At 40.1% G+C, this 23,800-nt stretch overlaps 1 protein-coding gene across 1 annotated transcript; it reads right to left on the reverse strand.

Moving 5' to 3' along the window:
* Window positions 1-3,449: 3,449 nt before the first annotated feature.
* On the reverse strand, window positions 3,450-11,060 carry POMP (proteasome maturation protein). The gene is made up of 6 exons (XM_035325446.1): window positions 10,977-11,060; window positions 9,852-9,949; window positions 9,010-9,070; window positions 7,616-7,717; window positions 5,693-5,786; window positions 3,450-4,002 (listed from the first exon to the last, which is right to left on the reverse strand). The coding sequence occupies exons 1-6, from the start codon at window positions 10,977-10,979 to the stop codon at window positions 3,935-3,937; spliced, it is 426 nt and encodes a 141-aa protein (XP_035181337.1). The 5' UTR covers window positions 10,980-11,060; the 3' UTR covers window positions 3,450-3,934.
* Between the last annotated feature and the right edge of the window lie 12,740 nt (window positions 11,061-23,800).

Here is a 23,800-nt window from a genome sequence, read left to right on the forward strand (position 1 = left end):
GAAAAATCAAAAGAACAGCAAGTGGTTGACATTCACAGGTGGAAAACTCTAGGAAAGCAACTGTGATTTGGGAACTGACATCACTATCACATAGTGTGTGATAAAAATGAGGACAGGCATAGCATATGCTGTATTATCAAAGATCTACTTACAGCCATCAATGCTTGTCACCTCAACAGAGCACTTCTCAGAGGTACTTTACCAACAAATATTAGCACCTCATCATGATGATACTGTTGCAAATCCTTTCTGTTTGAACAATATTGTTTCCATACTGTACATCTTGATCACTGAGAAGTTTGGAAGAGGAGGCAAATAAGGTAAAGGACAGTTTATACTATCCAGGAAATGACAGAATGGCTTAGGTTGGAAGAGACCTTAAAGCCCACCCAGTCCCACCCCCCTGCCATGGGCAGGGACACCTCCCACCAGACCAGGTTGCCCAAAGCCCCATCCAGCCTGGCCCTGAGCACCTCCAGGGATGGGGCATCCACAGCTTCTCTGGGAAACCTGTTCCACGGTCTCACCACCCTCTGAATACAGGGGAATGGCTATTAAACATAGCCAGCCCTTACATTTCTGTCCTCATGGACCTAGGCTGATGTTGGCAATTAAAGGTCGTTAGCTTTTTCTAGCTAGTTTATAGACTAGCCAGTAAATAAAACTGCTGAACTCTCCTCTCCTGAGGTGTTTGAGTCACTGCCAAGTTGTTGAAATGAGCTGAGTTTTAGAATAATCACTGGGTCCAAAACAGCAAGTAATTGTAAAGAACTTAAGAATACACTGATATAAGGGATTTTAGCACAAAGATTACATTGTCATCCTTTCCTCTTTGTTATACAGTTTTGTAAGACTTCACAAAAATAACTATTTTGCACAAAACTGCCTGGAAAAAGTAAAACAAGTGAAAGGGTATATGCCTTCCCTTTTCAATGCAGACCTCTGCCAGCGCTCTACAGATAGCAACAAAAGAAGTCAGTTCCATAGCAGCATTTGGTTTGAGAATAAGAAGGTCCAGGTGCACTTTGGAAGTGGCTTTGTGAGGTTTGATTTTGCTGTACCGAGTATTGGCTGTTCACAGAGTGTTTCTGGAAGACACAACGTAGGACTGGCTGTGCATTCAGATCTAAGCACATGGGTACAAATTGTGTTTTTAAGGGTATGGTACAAGTTGAGGAAACTAGGTACTAATGTGCTTCATATTATTAAATCAAAATCTTTCAAGTTTGTTGTGTTTTATTTCCATATAAATGCAATTATTTTGACCAATTAATAGTGAAATTCGGTCTTTTAAGTTGTGTTGTATGTAGTTCTTGATGTGGCTTTTGACAAATGGCCAACAGGAGGACAGGTGGAGTAATGTTATGTAAGCAGAAGCAGCAGCACTATGGCATCGTCTATTTTTGCAGTGATAACAAATAGTAGTGCAGGAAGACTTTCCTTCAGTGCTGGGGGAGAGGCAAGGCTGCTGCCCAGAACATCAGCACCAACAGGAGGCAGAGAGCTGCAGAGCACGAACTACATTGCTGCCTGCAAGAACTCAGCATGGGGAGCTTCACAGCTGCACATTACACTTGTGTGCTCAGAGGCACCTTCATCCCATGGCCCACACTGGGTTCAGCACAAGACCGGAGGCCAGGCTGCCCCAGCTGCCCATGCACCTTGCTTGGTGTGCTTCTGCTCAGGCCATGGTCTGGTGGTTGCTCCTTCAGCACCTGCCTTACACAGTGAAACCTGTGTGAAATAGGGAGAAGGCGCTGGGCCAGGACAACCAGCCCTCACATCAATCCACTGCAACATTTCGCAAGTGCGGCCCTTCCTTTTTTGTCTTGAAAGCACTTTGCCTCAGTCCTCTTTGGCTCCCATTACTTTAACAGCATACCACATAAATTCTTAATATGCCTCTTAAATATGCCATTTACTTTCCAGCCTGGCTAACCCTTAAAAGTAGCTTCCTTACACATGATGAACAAGGCAGCTTTCTTGCTCTAAAGAAGTAGGAAGTATACTAATCCTTGAACAAAGCCACCTAGAAATTAAGTCAGGCCTCCTAATGCAGCCACTCTGCTTGCTCTAATGAGAAGCTCTACTAAATCACTTGTCCTAATGTAGTTTTGCTCAGGTGCAACAGCATGCATTTTTCAACTTGCACCAGAAAAGGCTGACCAGCTACACACACAGAGGCAGGGAGTTTACAAAGTAGCAGTCATTGAATTGTGGGCCAACTGTTTTCTGAACACCCATTCCTGGAACTGTGCTGGTAGGAAGGCAGACCTGAAAGTCCTCCTACAGGATCTTAAATCAACCCAGACCTGTCTAGGTAATCTCTTACCCTTTCTGGCCTGAGCCCTGAGCCAGCTTGCTTTACAACAACTTACTTCTGCTTTATACATAATTGCCAAGAAACTTAAGCCACTTATAAATTAGCAGCCAACCCCAACAGTCAATGAAGTATACCACCAGCTCAGTGGAAGAACAGCAACATAAGATACCGACTAGGTCTGTCCTTTCACGTTAAGTCTGTTAATCCCATTGTTTAACCTCACTGAGGCAAAAAATACTAATGAAGTCTTAATTTGTATTTCATAGCAAAAACCTCTAATCTCTCCAACTCTCAATAGGCAATTTTAAGGTTCACTTTTAAATGATTATATATAAAACATAAAACAGCCAGTAAAGTACCTTGTGTCATCTCACATCTCAGCTTTTAACTTGTTTTGCAATAAATACGCAAAAAAGCACTGCAAAATTTACAGGGGGGGGGGAGCTAGAGGCTTTGGTGCGCATGGGTAAGGAATTTGTGGCCGCTTTAAGCATACTGAAAGGTACAAGAGATGGTTGAGATTTGGGGATTGTGAAAGGTTTATAGCAACATTTCTGCTAAAGTGATCTACAAGAGGACACTAAGTACACTTACCACTCTGCTTAAGAATTATCAAAATCTGCTGGATAAACATAGCACTGTTTCAGGCTCCCTGTAGATGACAAGAGATTGGTCTTTCTGAACCACAGACTACCCCCCTCCCTCCCCAATTGAAAAAGGAAGTATATAGTGCCAGATACCATCACAAACAATATAGGGAAATCTGGAAAAGATGAAGTAATATTTAAAATCCTGATCTGTAAAGTTCTATAAGCTGCCTTATAGATTTATGATGCGTGTGCATGTATGACATCAGAAATAATTGTTACAACCTTAAGGACAACACCCACACAAGCACATAAACATCTTTCAATGGCCTACTCCTTGTTAAAAGGAGTATTTAAGTACAGAGGCCTTTCCTTCCCCCTTTACTAAGGCCTGAGTCACTTTAATGACTCACTCATCAACTGTCACCTTAACAGGAGGGAGAAAATGTATGTAGCAGGATTCCACTGGCAGAGCAGAAGTTAAAGACCTTTAAAATAATGGCAAGAAAAATGAACAACACTGTGTTGCAGACAAGAGATTTTTGATTTACAAGTAATTATATTTTGGAACACAACAGTATTTATAGCAAACTTTTATTCAATACTTTAAAAAGTGTATGGAAGTTTTCATGAACAAAGAGTTACTCAATGGAAAACACCTTTTTTCCCCTTAAAAAGTTCTGCAAGAACATCCATTAAATGCATTTACCTACAATAATCAGTTTTAAAATGCATGAGTATTTCTGGATTTCTTGTATACATAGATAGGATTTCCATAGTTAAGAAGCTATTGTCCTGAGCAGTGTACGAAGAGACATCATTTAAACTATTTAGTTACAGGACATTTATATAATTGACAACAAGCACAGAACAATTTATAGACTTGAAACATTTAATGTGTCTCTTCATCAAGGAAGGCAAATGATACCTGTATGACTACTTAACACTGAGTGTCAATTCAGTAATTGTGTATTTAGATCTGCCATATAAAGACATGCACAAAACGTTTGAGGAGTACATTTTGTTAGAATAAACCAAGCTTGTATTCCATCATCATGTGTGGCTCTCCCATAACCTCACTCTGTGAAGGATCTGGAAAAAGAAGTCAACAGCATTAGGCTTTTACTTTGCCACAAAGACCAACAGGAACTATGAAGATAACCATATTCAATTTTGGATTTTTTTCATTGTAATGCTTAGTGCAAAAATTATTTGACAGATTCTTGATGATACTGTGTAGTGCAGGTCTGTCTAACTCATAAGCCTCTGTCCAAAGCAAAAATCAGATAACCAATGCACCTTCCATGGAACACTGGTCAGAGTGTTTTGTGAAGGGGTAAGGGAGGGAACAGCTCCAGTAAAACTAAACATTACATAAGCACAACCTTCTATAGGCTGAATCTCCAGGCTGAGTTTTGAGTCTAATAAAAAGCAGCTCTGACCAAAGCCTTTCCCATAAGTGCCATACATCTTTTCAATGCATCTTCTCTGGGGTTTAGCACAATAAGAGCTCACACTCCAGCCCTTCTGCTAGTTGGGATGTACTTCTGGTTTCTCTTCTCCAATCAACTGCCTTTTTTCCACAAAAAAAAAAAAGTTCTATGCCCTTAAGTATCTTTGAGATCTCCACTCTATAGAGCATGGTTCATATTAGCCACTATATTCAAAGGTTAGCAGGGAACATGCAGATGACACAAGACATGTTGATTACTGACAGTATGAACTTCATTTCCATACAAAAACAAAGACAAAAAAAAAAAAGACTTCCAACACACCTTGGAAAAAAGGTACCTTTTCTTTGCAGGTGTACTTAACTATTTTTGTTCTTCCACAACTAAAGTATATTAATGTCTGATGTTCATCCAGAGACACCGAAATAACCTAATATAGCTCCATGTAATAAACATAGCCTCACTGTAAACAATTTTAACTAACCACTCACTCTGTAGCACTCCATTAACATGTAACAGCTTGTTGCGAGCTATGCCAAACATCAAGCAATTTATAGGAGCTTGGTTATCGCTCCACCCCCGAACCACAATCACCTGAGATTCCTACCCTCACTCCCTGTAAATCCATCCCAGAAAACAACTCCAGATTTACCTCAGGTGTCTAGATTCCCACTTGCTTCTCCATTATTCCCAGTTTCCCATATCCCTGTCTTTTTCCATTCTCCAATCCCACCTCAAAATACCCTCTGCTTCCTCCTGTGTCCTTAGCTGCTGACTAGGCAGAAGTCAGAAAGTCATTTTTTCCCCTTTAAACTATTTTTCCAGGTTTATTCTATTTCACACAGGCTGTCTGTCAGCCAGTAGCCCATCACACAGCTGTTAGCTGTTGAATTAATATGCAGTGGTGGGAAGACTCCCTCATCTCTGGTACATTAGTTCAGTATCTCTCCTGCCTTTCTTTCTAATAATAGAACTTATAAAAACCTTTTATCTTTATGATCTGTCTGTCAAAATTCATGTAACTAGTTCAAAAATTTCTGGAGAACCATGCATATAATGTAAGCTACACATTATAATACGCAGTCTTCTGCTCCTTAAGAAACCCAGCCCAGAAGCAAACAGATTTATTCAGTATTTCAGAGTAATTTCCACACAACTAGAAGCTGAACCACATCTATTCCTCCTTCCCCTGGTGCTTCTTTACCATTAGGAATTCAATTTTTATTTGCATTTTGCATGTTTAAAAGTTTTTACTCCCTAGAGGCAAAAAACTTCACAGTTCCCAAATTTTACCTTTAAATGTTTCTATAACATTAAAACAAAGTACTTACCATTAAGAATATCTTCAAAACCAATGCATTCATCATTTCCCCTCAGAGTATCCACCGCCATGTTTGAGCTGTGAAGAAATGGGAGACGCTGGGCCTGTAAAAAGTCAGCAAGAGTTAATTTTTGCAAGACTGAAATTGAGATGTTTGGATTTCTGTCTGAAGTGGCTGAGAAGAGAGACAGGCAGTGTCACCTCCTCCTTTGAGCACAATGATGAAATAAGTACTGGCACACAACAATATCAAACCCTACCCAATACCACCATCTTCCATTTTTTATCACTGTTTTGAAAATAGCCTTTCACTAAGTTTTCAGATTTCACTGCCATGCAGCTACTAGTAGTCAAAAAAAGCTGGTTCTGTCCCCTTCCTTGATCTGTTCCCACATAGCTGGCCAGAGTCTCTGCAACACATCTACAGCCTGAAGTCAGTTTTGGAGAATGACCTGCAATGTTTGGAAACCACATTGTTCCGTATCTCTGACAAGTCAGAAACATACACGAAAGAGCTATATTGACTTTCAAACCTAATCATAACCCTCCTTACAATTAAACTAAATCTATTTCCCAGATGGCCTACAGTTTTTAAGCTTTAAGTCCACTCCCATTTACTTTCAAGCCTATCTTCTGTGCCCTTCACCTACAGTATTAAAGCAAAATCAAGTGGTTACATACCGCACTCAGACTAAGTATTCAGAGAATGGTGTATCTGTCCTCATAATTGCATCCACTATTAGTAGAACTACTAATGAGACCTCAGTTATACCACGAATACATTTTACAAACAGAAGTACCACTGAACTATCTCTTTACACACAAAATGTCAAGATTTCCATAATACCCGATAGTACAATTGTCAAAAGTTCAAATACACATACTATTTATTCCCTTAAATTTTAGGTAAAAGGTGAAATTAAACCAAATGGGAGCTTATACATCTAACATGATACAACAGCCAGCAGTGAACAATCTGCTAATCACCAATTTGCACCACACCACCCCCAGGAATGCCTGTGGAGACACTTACAGGATCTCTGTCCTCACTTGTCTCATTTTCTACCACATGCCAACATCAGTTAAAAAAAGATGTTCCCTCAGGAGACCACAGTTGAGATCAAGGGATGTTTTCTTACATTGCTTGCCTTTTGCATCTTCAGGACAAGAAGTTTCTACCAAGTTTAATGTCACTCACTGCGGTTCAGCAGCAACTGATCCACAGGAAGTATAAAATTAGTCCAAGTCACTTGAAGAAACAACTCGTAATAGCATGACTACCTTCAACAAGCCCCCCAAAAAGTTCACTAGGACCACTGAGCTTTCTGTGTATCCTAAGGGACAAAGTCAGCCACCCTCCACTTACTCGCCATCCTAGGAAGAGGAGGCAGTCTCAGCTTCCCAATTAAAAGTTAAAACCTTTGAACTTAGCTCTCTGTAGACCTCCCCTGATCTTACAAGAACAGCTGCAGAATAATAATGACAAATTTTCTGCTTCAGTTTTCACATAACCTCTATACCCACTCCTACATCACTACCTGCTTCAGACCCTTAAGGTCTCCTTTCTCTACAGATGCAGAGATTCCTTCATACCAGTGTCATATGTTCCACATAGGGGAGTTTTAATTTTAGAATTAATACTCAGTCCCTCCTGCTTTTCTCTGAAGGCTTACAGGAAGCTCATCCACAGAAAACCTACAGTGCTTACCACTTCACCACACAACCAAAAAAAAAAAAGAACAGCAGCTGAAAGCCTTTAGCACATTGACTGATCTGAATGTTATTAACTGCATAAGTTGTTTTTAAATAAAAGCAGTTCCATGAAAATCTCTTTTGGAAACAAAGTGGTTGTATTTCAAGACAGAAATAAATCTTCCCACATAAAAATTCATCCATTGTTTTTAAGTTGTATCAGTTAGATAAGAACACCTACCTGTTTCACTGCTCTGAGTTCCATCTGCAGCTTTAGAGGTGCGTGGAGTCCTTGAATATTTCTCAGCATGGCAAAGTTTGTTTTATCTTGATTTAACTGGAACTATCACAAACAGCGTTGTTTTTTTTAGAAAGAGCTACTTTCAAGTACTATAGAACAGATTTGTGACATCCTACTTAAACGAACATGCTTCTGACATGAACATGTAAAAATGCAGGGATGCCATCACATACATCTCAAATGCACGTGGAAGGTAGTGATGCACTAACTCCTGTTTTAAAAAATTAAAATTGAGTTTTGCTGAATTTTATTGTAAGTCAAAAGTAGCAATTTATTTTGTTATTGTTAACAATCAGGACATGTAACTCCACCAAGTGGTGGAGTTGAGTATTACTTTGCTACAGTGTTACAAGCATAGAAACTGGAAAGCTGTCTGGGTTGAAGACAAAGTGGAAAGCCACAGCTGATGTTATTTTTAGCTATTAAAGACTCTACATAAAACTAGTTGAAATATTTCTTTTCTGATCATATAGGAAGACAGCATCATATATACTCTGTACAACTCTGAAGAACAAAGAAAAGCTCAATTTTACCAATTGCCCCAAAACTGATCAATAACATGAAGAAAATGTGCTTATCTACCCAGTAGTGTTTTTTTTTTTTTTAAATGAAGAAGTGCTGTCTCATGACTACTGAAGTATACAAAAGAACCTTCTGCTCAATGTTTCTAAAGCTTGGGTAATCCATCCTCAACTCTGGCTTTTGCCATACTGACTACACGCTTGTCATGTTGACACAATACATTATTATAAATGAAAAACAAAAATTCAAACGTCTTATTTTAAACCTATACTCAGTGAACATGACAAAACCTTGAACCTGCGATCCACAGACCACTCTTAAGCAGCCCAAAAGTGATGGCAAAGTTTGATCAGATTACATCTACAACAAATTGCATGTGTAAAATTTCTACACGGGATCTAGTAATTTAGTGAAAAGTATTTATGGCTTCACACTCTGTAAGTCTGGAAAGGAAGGTATATGGCAAACCTAAAGACAAAATAGGAGGATCAGATTTCCAGATGTGGCAGGAGTGCCAGCCACCTAACTACAGAGGCAGCATACACAACCTCTAAATGATTACACCTTACTAAGTAAACCACAAGTTGGAAGCCCACCTACAAACTTGAAGAGTCACAAGTGGGAGGTTAAAACTTAAAGTTGCCAGCAACATTACTTCCAGAAATAAAATGTTTCCGTTGCTAAACACCTTTATTTTGTTAATGGCAAGACTTTGCTCTTTCTGCTGCATAACGCAGCCCAATCAACCACACTGCTAATTTAAAAATCCGTAAGCAGTTAAGTGCGAAGACTACATGTAACACCGTACTTACATTTTTTTCTGACAACTCCAGGGGGTGGCTGGGCAACAACTCACTTCTCACGCTTGTAAAGCTAGAAACGCAAGGAAAATTTGAACTTCAGAAAATTAATCAGGACAGCAATTTTTATGCTGTATTCCAAACTAACCCCAGATACAAGCATCAATCCTCAGAGACACGGGACTGGTACAGTTTGAACTATTAAGAAGAATTAATGCTTAATGGTGAAGAAACAAATAAGAGCTATCTACCGCACTGTCAGAAGACCAAAAAAAAAGTTAAATTTCAGGCATATTTTTTCATTAGGTTTTAAGTTCAAGAAAATGGAGCAACAGTTGTTCTTCCTTGACTCCCTTCAGAAAGAGAAAGCCATTAATAAATTACAACTATATAGGTTTAATTATGTCCCAGCTACCTATCTGATCTTAGAAGTCTTCAAGCTTTTGCAGCTGAAATATATTGTGTATTTTAGACATAGATACACTGATTTAGATTAACTTTACTTTTTGTATCAGTGCTGAAATTAACCACTTCATGCACTGCTACAGAATACTTGTATATATGTATATTACAACTAGGATAGATTTCAAATTAACACTCAGACATCATTTTTCTAAAAAGGAGGAAAGAGGTGGAAATCCATTAATGCTACCTAATTGTTGAAGTGACGTTCTACAGAAATTTTAGGCTTGAATGACAGTCTGACTAAACATACGGACTTTAGGTTATGGCATTTGAAATATACCTGCCAAGAACTTCCTTTAAAAAAAGAGAGATTTAATACGTGCTTTCTTCTTTTATCTGAAGTTCAACATTGGCTATGGCAGAATTTAACAACAAAAAGCAAAGCATACCCTCTGCGCAGAAGACTATGGCCTTCAAATGATCCAGAAGCTAAAAAATCAGGAATTGGGATACTGTCCTTCAACAGAGAAGCAGTTCCTCTGGAATCCTGAAACACAAAGCGGGGATTACTTTAACAGAACTAGTCTCCTTTTGCATATGCTCTTAGACCAGGTAAATGGAACAAATTGCTAAAAGGCTTCCCAAACTACTCACACATGAACCCTAGACTTGACAGTCTCTTTACAAAAAAATGCCACTAAATTCTTCTGGAGAGTCTAATGACAGACAAAGGTAGTGATGAAACATTTTGGGGATCTGGCTAAAACAAAAATTCACAATTTGTTCCCACCGTGGGCTATGGGGGTGGAAAGGAAGACTGCAGGTCATGCTCAGCTGATGGAGCAGACATCTTTGAGAATTCATTTATTTCAGTACAGGCAAAATCAAGCAAGATCTAACTGAATGTTGATAAATGGTTTAAGGCTCACATAAAGAAAAAGGTGTGCTCAAGAATTCTGGTATGTTAGTTCATTGAAAGAACAAAAGGAGAAACAGTAACTTGTAGCAGAGATGAGGACACCACAGATACACAACGTAAGGTCATCTTAACCCACACCACCAATTTAAAGCTAACCTGTTTGGTTTTAACGAGGTGATTTTCAGATTGTTCACAGAACGTGCCTCAGCAAGAGAGCAACAAATAATAACCTATTAGTTATTAGAAAACCCCGAAAACAGCTGTTATAATATACGTAAATATATATGGACCAGGGGGTGTTGGCTGCCGAGAAGCTCGTTTGCAGCCCAGAAAGCCACCCATACGCCGGGCTGCACCAACAGCAGCGAGGCCAGCAGGTAAGGGAGGGGACCGTCCCCCTGTGAGCCCCCCCGGAGCCCCGTGCCTCTCACGAGGGCAGGGACCCCTCAGAGCCAGCCCCGAGGCCCCACCAAGGCCGCGCCGCCCCCGTGACTCAGCACGGCCCCACCACCCTCCAACGGGTCAACCACAAGGGCCGGGGCAGGCCACCAGCCGCCCTCCATCCCCTTAGGGAAGGGGACTGAGGCGGCAGCGGCACCCCCAGCCCCTTCCTTCCCCTCCTGGTGCCGCCGCTCCCGCCGCCCGCCCCGCTCACCATCTTGGCTCCGCGCTCCCGGCCACTTCCGCCTCCTCCCGCCCGCTACTTCCGGCCCGCCCCCGCCGCCCCGCGTCACGTGCACGGGGTGGGCGGGACCTCGTGGAAGGGGGCGTGGTCTCGTGGAGGGGGCGGGGCTGGTGGAGGAGAGGCGGGGCCTCGCAGAGGGCGGGGCTGTTGATGGCGGCCGTTGGAGGGGCCGCCATTAGGGGGGCCGCCATTACACGGGGAGCCAGAGGGGCGGCCCTGGGGGGGCGGCCCTGAGAGGGGCGGCCCTGCCAGGCCTTTGGGCGCTGTGAGGGGCGAGTGCCCCCTGCCTCGCCCCTCTATGGCCATTCCTGGGTCACCCCAGCCCTGTCAGTGCTGGTGCCATGAGGGAGAGCATCGAGGCAGCGATGCTTGATGTGATGCTGGCAGGGGGCAGCATGGCCTCGGGGGGGGACCCCGGGGGGCTGCACGGGGTGAACAAGGGCTGTCAGGGAGCGCTGCCCACCGCGGGCAGCCCGCCGCTGACCACCGTCAGATACCAGCTCCAAAGGGCTTCTGAGAACTTGAGTAAAGGCTGCTGTGTCAGTGGGTGTTGATAGCCGCAATAACAGCATGGTAACTCCGTTAACGTTAGCTTGTACTTCAAGAAGTTTGAAAGGCTTCCTGGCCGTCATAAAGCGTGCCATGGGTTTTGCTGCAAGGCTCCAGATGTGCATCTGGCCTGTCTATTTTACATACTTCTTCTGAGACTTACAGTTCACTGAAGCCCTCAACAGTTTTGCCCCAAATTGATGCAGTGCCATAAATTTCGCTTGTGACGATTAAACATTAAATTTTGTCCAAAAAAAAAAAAAATCAACAAGAGAACTTTATGTTTTTATGGCACGCAGCTTTGCATAATAATTACTCAGAAATGCATACCCTTTAAACTCTGATTTCCTCTTTCTTGAGCAAAATCAGATCACCACTTAGAAAAAAAATAAATAAATACAAAGTTCTGGCCCTTTGTATGAAGGTCTGAGGCTTAAAGCACAGACTTCAAAAGAATGGGAATGGAGGTTTGGGCTTTTTAAATCAATTTTAGGAAAATGGGTACCACAAAGGTTTCTCTGATCTTATAATGGGTACTCAGATATTGTGGTGCTGGATTCATTATTATAGAACAGACGTGAATACAAAAAACAAGTCAAGTTCCTGTTTAACTGCAGCTTACAGAAAAGCTAGGTTTGTCACTAAATGTATTTATTTATTGACCGAGTTTGTTGATCAGGATATGACTGGAGATGAAACATTTAACTTTCAAAGTCATTCTTGCAGGACGCAGACAGGATACAGTCACTCCATGTACATTTTTGACATCACTGCAATCCAGTCGAGGCTGCATAACATAAAAGAACGTACATTGCAAGAAAGATCTGGTTTTCCTTTAAAGACAGTTTTTCACGCTAGGGAAGACTTCCACACATAAACACAAATCGTGCACATGCTGTCTCATCAAATTATCAAGTGTTTCAGATTTGAGTAAGGCTTGTTTTAATGAATCTTACAGTGAGCATCTCAATGGCGGATGGCTGTGGCAGTATCTCCTTCCTATCTGTGGCTCTGCCGCCAGCTAACAGGAGTTACGTGAGCGATTGTCAGGCTGACCAAGCCTTTGATGAAAAAAAAAAAAAAAAAAAGAGCGTGTGATGAGTGATGAGTGCTTCACCTACTCAGAAGCAATGGGTATGGCTCAGGGCTGCAGATGTTTTCAAGGCTGCCCCAAAGCCAGGCTCACGGCAGCCCGCAGGCACGGCCCCAGGCGCACACAAGGCGCCGTGTGCTAAAGCCGGGCTGCCGGGGCAAGTTGCTGGCCTGCAGGTCTGACTGTCTGTCTGACTGTCTGTCCGTCTGTCTGTCTGTCTGAAAGCATCTTCCAGGCTGATGGTAACGGCGTGGAAAGCGGGATGCTGCTCAAGAGGCTGTTCTTTTAGTGTTTGTGGACGCTCTAAAATCAGTGTGGAAATAACGACCGCTCCTCTAAAATTACTATTTTTGCAAAGTTAAGGTGGTGAACTCCACATGTTGCTTTTAAAGATAACCTGAAAATTATTATTTTTTTAAAAGAACATTTTTTTCCCAACGTTTTGCATAGGGAAGGTCTGAAATGTGTGAATGTTTCAAATTCTTTCCTGCATGTTTTTTACCTCAACATTTTTGGAATGCCAAATATGGTCTCTTTGGTTTAGCTGGGGAACTTCCCTAAGGTTTCAAGAGATATACAGACCATGAATTGTTTTATCTTTTAGAAATGGGGAAAGTACCTACTCTTAAAAAAAAAAAAAAAAAAAATCATACTTTGCCTCAAATGCTCTTTTAACAGTTAAATTGGCATTAACAACCATAAAACCTCATTAAGCTAGGTTTTAGACAGTCTGACTTAAGGTAAATTCCTGTTTCAATTACTTAGCTTTGTCCTGCCTGGATCCCAGCATGGCATCAATTCATGCGAGGTCTTTATGGTCACATCGAAGCACGGGGAAGAGACCTTCCAGGTGGACTGGAACCTTGTCATGACAGAGGTGCAACGTGGCCAACTGGACAAAGGCTTCTGCCCAGACCTGTGGAAGCCAGCTCTTACCTGGGAAATCTACTGCCATGTTACGGAAGTTTTTTGAGCTAATATATCCTGCCCCTCCAGTAAATTAAACGGTCCTTTTTACCTCTCCTGTTCCTGGAGCTTTTTTTTTTTTTTTTTTGTATGAAGGGATGGAAGATACAGAAATACCCATTTATGTACACCATCAGTCCTACTTAGTAAAAGCAAAAGGAGTATGTTGTCCAAGGAAACGTGCCTTTTATCCATAACCTTTAATATTGATGCAGCTTTGTCCCTTTTCAAAATATAATTCTTTTGACGTATCAGTGGGCAAACTGTTCTGAGTACGTGAACCTCTACCAGCAGAAAACCTTTATCCTGTGGTTCTGGGAAACTCTTTCCCTGGTTTCTGTCAACAGCCAGCTATAACCTGTTAAAGTGAAAGTACTTTGTATTTGTTTTTAATCAAATCAAATAAACACATTTTCTTTGATCTTTAAGAAGTCCATTCTTGTTAACTTGCTTTATACTTTTATGTTTTGTCATTCATTGTAAATCTAATTATTTTAAAAATTATTTTGTTTTAAATTATTAAACCTTTTCTGAATTAAGATAAACAGGGACATGTTTTGTTGAAGATTAAAAATAAATTTCACACAAAACTGCAAAACGTAGCAAAGATAATAATGTGTAGGCGTCAGAGTGTTCCAAAACAAGACTCTCTAGGGGCTCTTCTGAACACACGGCTACGTTAAAACCATGTTCTGAAAAGGCTCAGGAAACCCCTGACTCTAACCCACCCTTTCCTGAAGCTGGTGAAAGTATTTAGAAAAAAAGTTACTGTTGCAGGGAAAAATAAAAATAAAAAAATCTCACATATTGCCAAAGCAGATGATTTTTTCCTGTTTGTTTACCAGCAAACTCTACAGCTTGTGGGATTTTCTTGAGTTAAAACTTACCCATCCTCATCACTCACATGCAGCAAGCAGCCCAATATATGACAAAAAAAGTTAATTGTTATCTCTCAATGAGAAGTTAACTCTGTTAATGTGCTCTGGGATCTAGTGGGAAAATGATGCCAGCAACCTCTGTTTCCTTATTTGATGAGTAAGTCATAACTAATTTTAAATAAAAAGATAAAGTGTATCTTTGGAAGTGTCTTTAGCTCCCGTTTTGGTGGATCAGTCAGGGGCTGCCTGTTTTTAATCCAAGTTTGGTTCTTGGAAAGAGGTCCTCGTTGTCTTGAAGTGGCGGCTTACTTTGTAGCTCGTCGATGCTCCTTTAAGTCCAGGTTTGGCATCTGTTCTTCTTCTTCTTTATTTGGAGTAATCCCTTGTTGAGACTCAGAAAAATCCAGGCTTCTCTTTTTCTGTGCTGCTGTTGTGGAGCCAAAAAAGCAGGAGGAGGCTGCAAGGGGCAGAGCCAGTCGCTAGAGGATGCTCCGGAGCCAAAGTCCCTGGCCCTGCCTTCCCTCTCCTTGCTTGCCAACTCAGTCTAGCCGGCAGCTAGGTGCTTGTGGCATATTTTAAGTAGTTTTCCCCTTTATTGGCAATGCTATAAGAATTATGAAAAAATAGGGTCAAAGGCTAAAAAGCAAGGTATGAAAAGCTGAAGCTACAAGGGCAGTACCAGGGGAAATGCCACTATTGATGGCTGGATGAGCTATTTTCAGTGAGCTCTGCTACCTCCTTGTGATACTGTTAATCCTACATTAAGCCTTCAGCCCGAGTCCAGTGTTTAACCCATCCAGTATTCATGTAACCAGGACATCACTGCTCTGTAAACTCTTTTTGGCACCAAAACCAAGTCTCTCCTGAGACCTCACGGAAAGACATGTTTGTCTGCCCCCTCAGCCCGGCGTGACTTGCCTGCCAGAAGCCCCGCTGCCCTGCACATATAGGTGAGACTAAGAGCACGTTTCCTGTGAGAGTGTCTTCCTAAGGGAAGCCTTGAAAATAATTAATAGTAGTCACAGCTGAAAGAATTGAATGGAACATTACTTCCCATTTTCCTGCTGCTGTACAGGAAAAAAAAAAAAAAATCCCCCAAGAGTTTGCCAAAATGCCTAGCTGCAAGAGGGGAGTCTGAGACTGCTCTGAGTCATAACCATATCCATTGAGCATCAAGATAATCAGAAGTCACCCTAATTTCCTCTTCCAGCTGAAAGCAGTACGTGAGCCAGCAACCACCAAAGTGAAAAGCCATTATTTAGCACAGAAAACAGACTTTTTTCAGCAAAAAGATATGTATCGCTCAAAACAATATTTATTTTCACCATAAGAAACCGTAAACTGAAATTTTTCTCAATCTTGTTCTTCTGTCACTTTAAAAATAAAACAACAGAGTGACGAAAGTTTCTGATCCAACCACAACGTGCTTCTTAAGAATAATTAGTCACATAGATGATGGCTGGCTTAGAAACAGTTAAGGCTAATCGTGAAAGGCAATTATGTGTTGAGCTCCCCAGGATGTGAGCCAACAGTGCCTACTTTTAGCCAGCAAAAGCAGAAGTGGGTCTAAAGCCTCCTGAATTTTGGCCAGGCTTAGGTCTGAATCTGATGAGTCATTTTGTAAGGAAAACTATGGTTTGATTGCATGTACATAAACAGAAGTAGTAGCTTACAGTAAGCAGCTTGTGTGCCGAGCCTGGCACTTGCAGGGAGCTTTCTTGAATTTCCGAGGGTTTCACGCAGATGCAGTGATCCCACTGATTCACTGAGTCAAGATGGGAGCAAAACGGCAAGGCTGGTTTTGTAGAGAGGAATTATTATCGTGTTTCCTCAGGAACAGCTTTTAGTAAATTCAAAGCTTTTATATTTTGAAGGGTATCGGTGGTTAATAAGTTGTTTCTAAGTACAAAAATATGTACCGTGAATTTTATTTTTGTTCATTTTTTCTGGAAACTATGATTAAACATTTTCCATGGGTGATTTTATTCATACTTCCTTACCGTAGGTTTTCTGCACAACGAGCTAAACATTTTTTTTGCTCTTTGTATTGCATCTCTTCATTTTGAGTCTCTACAGCTACCTGCTTTATGAAATGAGTTACTTTTTTTGTTGTATTTTTTATACTAACAGCTTAAATCATGTTCCTATGCTCAGATTTATGGTTGAAAGATGCTAAAAATACGCTGCTGAAACTTTGCTTTACAATGAGCTTTCCCATTCGGTTTATATTGCATCATTAGGAAGTGCTTGTGGCAGAAACTGTCAATGAATTCCATCAGTGGCAGCCCCATACTTACTGAATGAGGAATGTCGCAGCAGATAGCCAATATAAGTTTATTTACACTAAGGTATTTAAGCACATCATTACAGTGTTGTAGAAGTATTTTTAGTTAACACATTGAACTAAAACTAAAAAGAATTGCAGCACATTAAGACAATACCACCAGGAAAATTCTCTATTTCAGCTCCAAAAGAAATCTGGAGATCCGTTTTGTAAAGAAGGATGGTGAATTGGATTCAGAGGGACCTTCTAGGTAAAAATAAATAAATAAAATAAAATAAAAATTAAAGCAAATATTTTACATTAGATAAGAATTAGATTTCTGGAACAAAGAAGATGCAAATGAACTGTGAAAACTTCTGTGGTTTCTTCTTCGGAAGGACTTTTTAAAGTTTTAAAAGATTACCGGAAAAACAAACCCCAAGTCGTTTATTCAAAGAGGCAAACAGTCCTGAAAGGGTTTGGGAAACATATACAGTGGACATTTCATGAGAGATTGTCATATCCTCCTCTGAGAGTAAATTTGTGTGAATACCTTTGTGGTGGAGGATCTGAGTGGGCAGATCAAAGTAATATACAGGCTCAAGGGAGACAGGGAGGGGGAAGGGAGGTTGACATAGGATCGCATTTGGATTCAAGGGCTCCTCTTGGCTCGTTGAGTCCTGTCCACTGCTGTTACAAAGAGCCTTGTTATATAATTATTTTCATAACACGGTAATAAACTTCCATATTAAGTTAACTTGATCCCGTTCCCCTTCCTACTTCCCTTACTGTTCTTATTCTGGGAAGTTGTGCTGGAACCTCATTGCTCTGGTTACAAAAATTTCACATCTGGGCAGAAATCCTCTACTGCCAGGTTATACCTATTTGCTCTTGTGGCTATGCTGGCTTTTAGCTTGCATGGTTCTTCCTCCACAAAGAGGACATGAAGCCTCTAGGCTGTCTGTTCCCCTACTAATCCCAGGAACCCTTCCCAGAACATGCTCCAAATTTACATATCTTGAAAATGAGTAATCAGAATTTTGTACAGTGCCTCTGATGAGGTCACATCAGTGCCTACTCAGCTTCATTAATGCAATTCTCTTTATACAGTTTAGAATCACATTTGCTTTTTTTTTTCACAGTTGACTCAGATTGGTGTTTCATAGTCTAGTGTCAAACTTTCTCTTCACCTGAGATTTTAAATTGGTAATCTCCTAGTTTGCAATGTAGATTCTTTTTCTTAACCTCTTGTCAATTACCTTGTTTTATTCTGTTACATTGCTATTATTCTAATATCATCTGTGTGTGATTGGTCTGATGGTCCTCCCTCTAGCTTGAGGTCTCCTAACTCTCTGGAGACCATTAACTATAATTAACAGTTGGCACCTTCTTGTGGCAGCATCAGTTGTGGAAATATTATAGGAGAGTGGCCTTAAAACCAGTCCTTGAGGAACTCAAATACATCATTATTCCTCCCATTTCAAGCCAGTTCAGATTATTGACTCTGTTGTTACCTAGAATACCCTTTCTCTCTCTTTCTTAAATATTGCTCCTAGGTGTACCAGTAGTCAACAGATTTGTACAATTTGTTGAACATCCTTATTGTAAGATTTGTGATTGCTGTGCTAGTTCTTTGAGTATTTCAGGATGTTTACCTAGATTAAATTTTGCCCGTTCAGCTTTTATTTTTTTTCTGCCATCTTCGAAATGAGACATTTCCAGTTCGACAAATTTCTTCAAATTTACCATTCAGCTCTACTACTATGTTCTACCTTCTTATTCTGCTTGAAAACTGAGTCAGAATGCTCGTTTTGGGGGCTCTGCTTTAGATAGAAGTTGGATCTACACCAGATCTTGTGAACAACTATATCTACATTAAAACTATGATTATTATTTTTTCCAAATTTAATTTTCCCTCTAGTTTCCTACTAAATCTAATTGTAGTAAAAGCTACAGGTTTTGGCTTCTGTTTGAGAATATCATGCTGACCATCCTGAAAAGATGAAAAAAATCCTTTGAAAAAGAAAGGAAGGAAGAATGTCTGGAGCCTTCTCCTCTGGGATTCTTCTGTCTAAAGAGCATAAATAAGGTTTCTACCCTAGAAGGTGTGCAGTATTGTAGCTTCTCAGTGCAATACTCATATGCTGTGGGAGATCAAAATTTTCTTTTTAAAGTCATGAGGTGACATGGGGATCTGCTCTGTGTCCAAGAGAAACAGCTTAATTTTCATTATATGCTGAGAAGTAGCACTGAGATTGGGTGGCAAGATGTTTCAACTTCTCTCCCTCAGTACAGGAGAGATTTCTGAGTATGTTTATGTTCTTTGTCATTTCACACCCATTTTTATAAATGCAAGACTAAAGACCAGGCCTCACATACAGATACCATTCAGAGGCGATAACTGTGCCGTTCCAGTTGTTAGTCACACAATTCTTATAACAAAATATATCCAGTATGTTTCCAAAGCTCTACAGAGCAGCATTTGCCTGCCCTTTAAATAAAGAAAAGATTGCAGACCTCAGGTGTACTTTAGCATTTTACATCACCCGTATTTAGCTCTGCCTGCCAAATATTTAGTTTGTTCCTTGAAGCAGTCCTCAGATCCAGCCTAACGTGCCCCTGCGTTTTCACTAGGTGGTTGTTGAAGACAGACTGAAAATCACACTGCGTCTTAGAGATATATACCCAAATGCCCACTACGAGGAGATCACAGGTTCATTTCATTAATAACCCCAGATAGCTTCTTGCTAGTCTGAAAATGAGAAGCCAATGCATTAATATTCTGTTTTAATGCCACATTTCCACACGCTTTTTCTGGCAGTTTTCCTTGAAGACTTGTGAAGTTATTCATCCTTAGTTTCGTGCCCAATGTGCTGCGAGCTTACGCTTTCTTTAGTCTAATGACATATATTATGGAAAAATCTGTTGTTGGTTGATATCTTCATCTGCACTGCTTTCAGCTACAACTCACATATGTTGTGGGGACTGATAAACTTGCCGAGTTCCCTGCAGTTTGTTATCGCTGTGGTTTCCAGAGAAGTTGCCCCAGATTCCAGAAGAAGAAGAGAATTCCTCTGAATGAAGATTACAGAGATAAGGAGCATGAAATTATGTGTTCGTCCTTCATTCTTAGATACACTTATCTATTATTAACTTCTGTCTGGTGTATATGAATGTAATAAGAGGTGAATGGTAGGAGATAAGAAAGAGAAGAGTGGATTTCAGGATTATTTCTCTGTTCAAAGGATTTTGTGCCTGTTTTACCCCTACTCACTCCCTCTCCCCACACCTTTCCTAGCATTTTAAAACTACAAACCATGAAACAATTATAGGTAAAATATCACAGAATCAATCTTCATACTATTCCTAAAATATTTTCATAAGCTGGAAAATGATGGAGAAAGAAAGTCAGCTTAGTAAGCTTATTGAGAATTTAAAATCCACAGCAGGAATTGCAGAAGAGAACTCCTTGAACCTGTATCTGTGCTCATTCACAATAAGACATTAGAGAATTTAACTGTCTTATAGCCAAGGGGAGGATGTTATGTGCTCACTCATTAAAATATGAAAGCTAGAAAACAGTTTTCCATTGTCTCTGTCTCACATATTTTTCTTGTTTTTCTAAGAATTTTCCTGTAGCAAAATGTAAGATGCTGACTGTGCAAAATATGTTGTTAAAATTTTGAAAACATTTCCTGTTCTCTTTACAAATTTTGTGAATGTAACAGTGCCAGTTTTTCCTTGAAACACTGAGGGAATCAGAGTCTGAGCATGGAGCCATGGCACTTTGTTGGGAAATCCCACTTCAGGGATATCTCTATAGTCTTTTACTTTCTTTTTCTTTTCCTGAGTGCAGAGCCCTTTGCTTCTCTTGGAATCCATATTCAGCCTTGGCTTTCCTCCCTACCAGCAGTGAAATCCATATTACAGGTGTGTTTTACAAGACTTTTTTTATCAAGCAGGAGAGAAGCAGAAGAGGAAAACAATAAAGACATAAAATAAAGCATTTGCTTCTTGTCATCTAGGTGAAGATTGTAGAAGGACTCATTGGTAACAGGCTGTGAGCCTTAATTACAAAGTTTATAGGTAGGTGATGTTTAGTCCTCACACCGCAGCCTCTTCCTTCCTCACTAGATCACTGTTCCTTGGAGCTCACAATGTGTCTGCATTTTCCTAAAAAATCAGTGCATCTTCCTCTCCAGGAAGTGGCTTGTTCTTTTATAGCAAAGCCAATCTTTGTCCTCTTTCAAGGCCATATATCCTCTGCTGTCTAGGGACAACACCCCTGGACACATCTGTCTAGACATACTAGAGCCTGCCTCCCTCTTCCTATACTCAAAAATGGACATTTCTTTAAAACTGGCTTTATAGGAAACCTCATGTATCCAAGAAGTATGGTGCACAACTGTGATTTTGAAAGGTATTTGTCCTTATGCTGCCACACAATTTTTATGAATTTTCTTCATAACTATGCATGTAATACAAACCTTAATTTTTAATACGTAAGCCTCTATGGGTCACTTCTCATTCCTTCTTTCCCATGCTATAAAACAAAACAAAACAAAGCACATCATAGTATTTTTTGAGTAAGCTGGACCCTAGCATTTCAAAAATAAAGGACGGCCCATTAGTTCCCTGTTGACTCTTTGTGGTCCACTGGTAGGGAATGTGGGGTGCCCTATAAATGTTATTTGATAAAAGCTGAGGCTGGGCACCCTGCTGTTTTTAAGGATCACGCTGAGACGAACTGCTGGTAGGATATGCAAGACAGCAGATTTGTTTATCCTTATTTCTCCGCTCACATCCCTGAGCACACATGGTTGCTGTTTTTGTTTTGACTAATTTTGACTTTTTTTTTTAAATGTGAGAAAAGTGGTCAAAATGATGTAATCCCCGTCTGAAGTTCGGGCGCGTGTGAAAGAGTGGAAATGCTGACAGGCCTCTGGCTCGAGCTGTCCTCCAGGCTGAAGGCTGTCCTGCCGCCTCTACCCCCTTCGCCTCATTGTTCTCAGACACCCTAAGGAGGAAACTGAGCAGCAGTGTGAGGAAGCTCGCACGCTTCAAACGTGCACTCAGTGGACTCTGTCAGACTCCAAGGGGATTGCCCAAGGCCTTGTATCAGCCCAAAATGTGATATATTCGCTGCTCTTATTTGCTCAAATCTACCTTATGACTTCGCCGGGACCCAATCAGTTGTGGTTTTAATTATTTTAAATTGCATCCAGTCATTAAGATCTGCCAACAATTAAAACAAATGTTGATCATTTTGTCTCCTAGATTTTACTCATCCTTATATGTGTAGATTTTGTTGGTTTCTTAAACTGTAAGCCATTTCCTTCCCATGCAGGTTTTCCCTCTTACACAGGCACACGGCAAAGATTTTGTTTATTGATATTAATTATTTGTATTAGTGTATTAATTATTTAGTGTATTAATTATTAGTATATTTTTAGTGTATTAATTATATGTGTATTAATTATTTACATTACTGTAAAATATACAGGCAGATATTGGACAATGATTGCCTTGTGTGAGGTGGTGTACATAGAGAGAATGAAAATATTTTTTCTACTGTAACATGTTTACAGTCAAAGCACAAGCAAAATGTCAAGAGGTGAAGTTTGTAGACCAGCCCTACCACCTCTAATCTTTTTTTGTTATAGCTGAGTGACATGGATTTAAAATGCCCTAGGCATAGATTAAGATGCATTTAGGGGCAGAGATACATGTTTATAAGAATGTAAGCAATACTGCAGTAGAATGTGTGTGCATCATCTTTATGCTGATTAAATTAAGTTGGAATAATAGGAACTGTGATTCCAGGAAGAATGTCAAATGGAAGACATCAGAAGAGAAAGCTGAGCTGGGACTTTCTAGAAACAGGGTTAGGAAAATAGGCTTGGCAGCATATAACAAGTTGGTAAATTCAGTTTTGAGAGAACTCAGTAGATTTATATCAGTGATAAAGTAGCTGGACAAGATTTTTTTTTTTTTCTTTTATTGAACTCAAGCTTGTGGTAGATGTGCACTCTTGCTTCATATATATGTTGTTTTACTTACTATCCCACACCCGGAGAAATAATAATCAAGGTGGGATGATGCAAAGTGCAGGCAGACAGACCGCCAGGTGTAAAAAAAGGATGCAGTCTCTACTAAGCATGCAGAAGAAGTCATCTCATTTTTGTGGTGATCCTGGCGTTCTAATAGTGCAGTACAAATTTAAGAGTACAAAGGATTTGTGCTGTTTAAAGAAGAAGCAAAGATCTCCTCAGTATATGTAACAGTCAATGTATTTGTCTTAGGACAATTCCAAAGGTATTTTTCCCAACCGTTATTTAAATTTAGCCCAAGTTTATTTCTTGATAGTGATTTTCAATAACTTTATTATTATTATTATTATTATTTTTAATGCAGAGAGTATCATGTGTTTTTATCAATGTAGTATAGCATAACCATCCCACTTCTGATTCCATTCTGATTAATGCTGCATCTGAAGGCTTCTGGCATAGGAAGCAGTTTTACATTATATCTTCCTGGGTGAGATCCTTCTAACCAAATGCAGATGTCTACATGATGCATGACCCCGGAGCTAATCCCCCTACCTTTGCTGTCAATAGCATTCTTATGGAACATCTTGACTAACACTAAGACGGAAGACTCAATACTTAAGGAAATGCATCCTATCCTTTGCCCTGTTGGATTCCACTTGTGAACGTCATTTTAGTATTATCTGTGGGATCCACAAATATCTAAGTATTAATGGATTTATCCTGTTACTTAATAGATCAGCAACTGATTTATTGTGAGATTAAGTTATCACAAAATCACAAAAGATATTTTAAGAAATTTTGGAAATGAAAAGTGATCTTGTCTTCAGCCTTGCAGACTAGACAGAACATCCTTCCCCTCTTCCTGAATTTTTGAAGCTATATATAGGAACTTTATCTCTGTATGTATCTCTGTATGTCATGCAGCTGTATTTACTTCTTGATTCTGATTCAAACACATGGTTAAATACCACTGAAACTAAACTGGATTTCATCAT

Source organism: Oxyura jamaicensis, chromosome 1 (genome assembly GCF_011077185.1).
Source record: "Oxyura jamaicensis isolate SHBP4307 breed ruddy duck chromosome 1, BPBGC_Ojam_1.0, whole genome shotgun sequence".
NCBI lineage: Eukaryota > Metazoa > Chordata > Aves > Anseriformes > Anatidae > Oxyura > Oxyura jamaicensis.

Bases quoted from the DNA above. Each gene is read 5' to 3' on its own strand.
- POMP (XM_035325446.1), bottom strand. The intron at 7,718-9,009 runs GTAAGTACGGTG...TGTTTGTGATAG, and splicing joins TGGAGTTGTCAGAAAAAAAT to TTCCAGTTAAATCAAGATAA. The intron at 4,003-5,692 runs GTAAGTACTTTG...TTCTTTTTCCAG, and splicing joins TTTTGAAGATATTCTTAATG to ATCCTTCACAGAGTGAGGTT.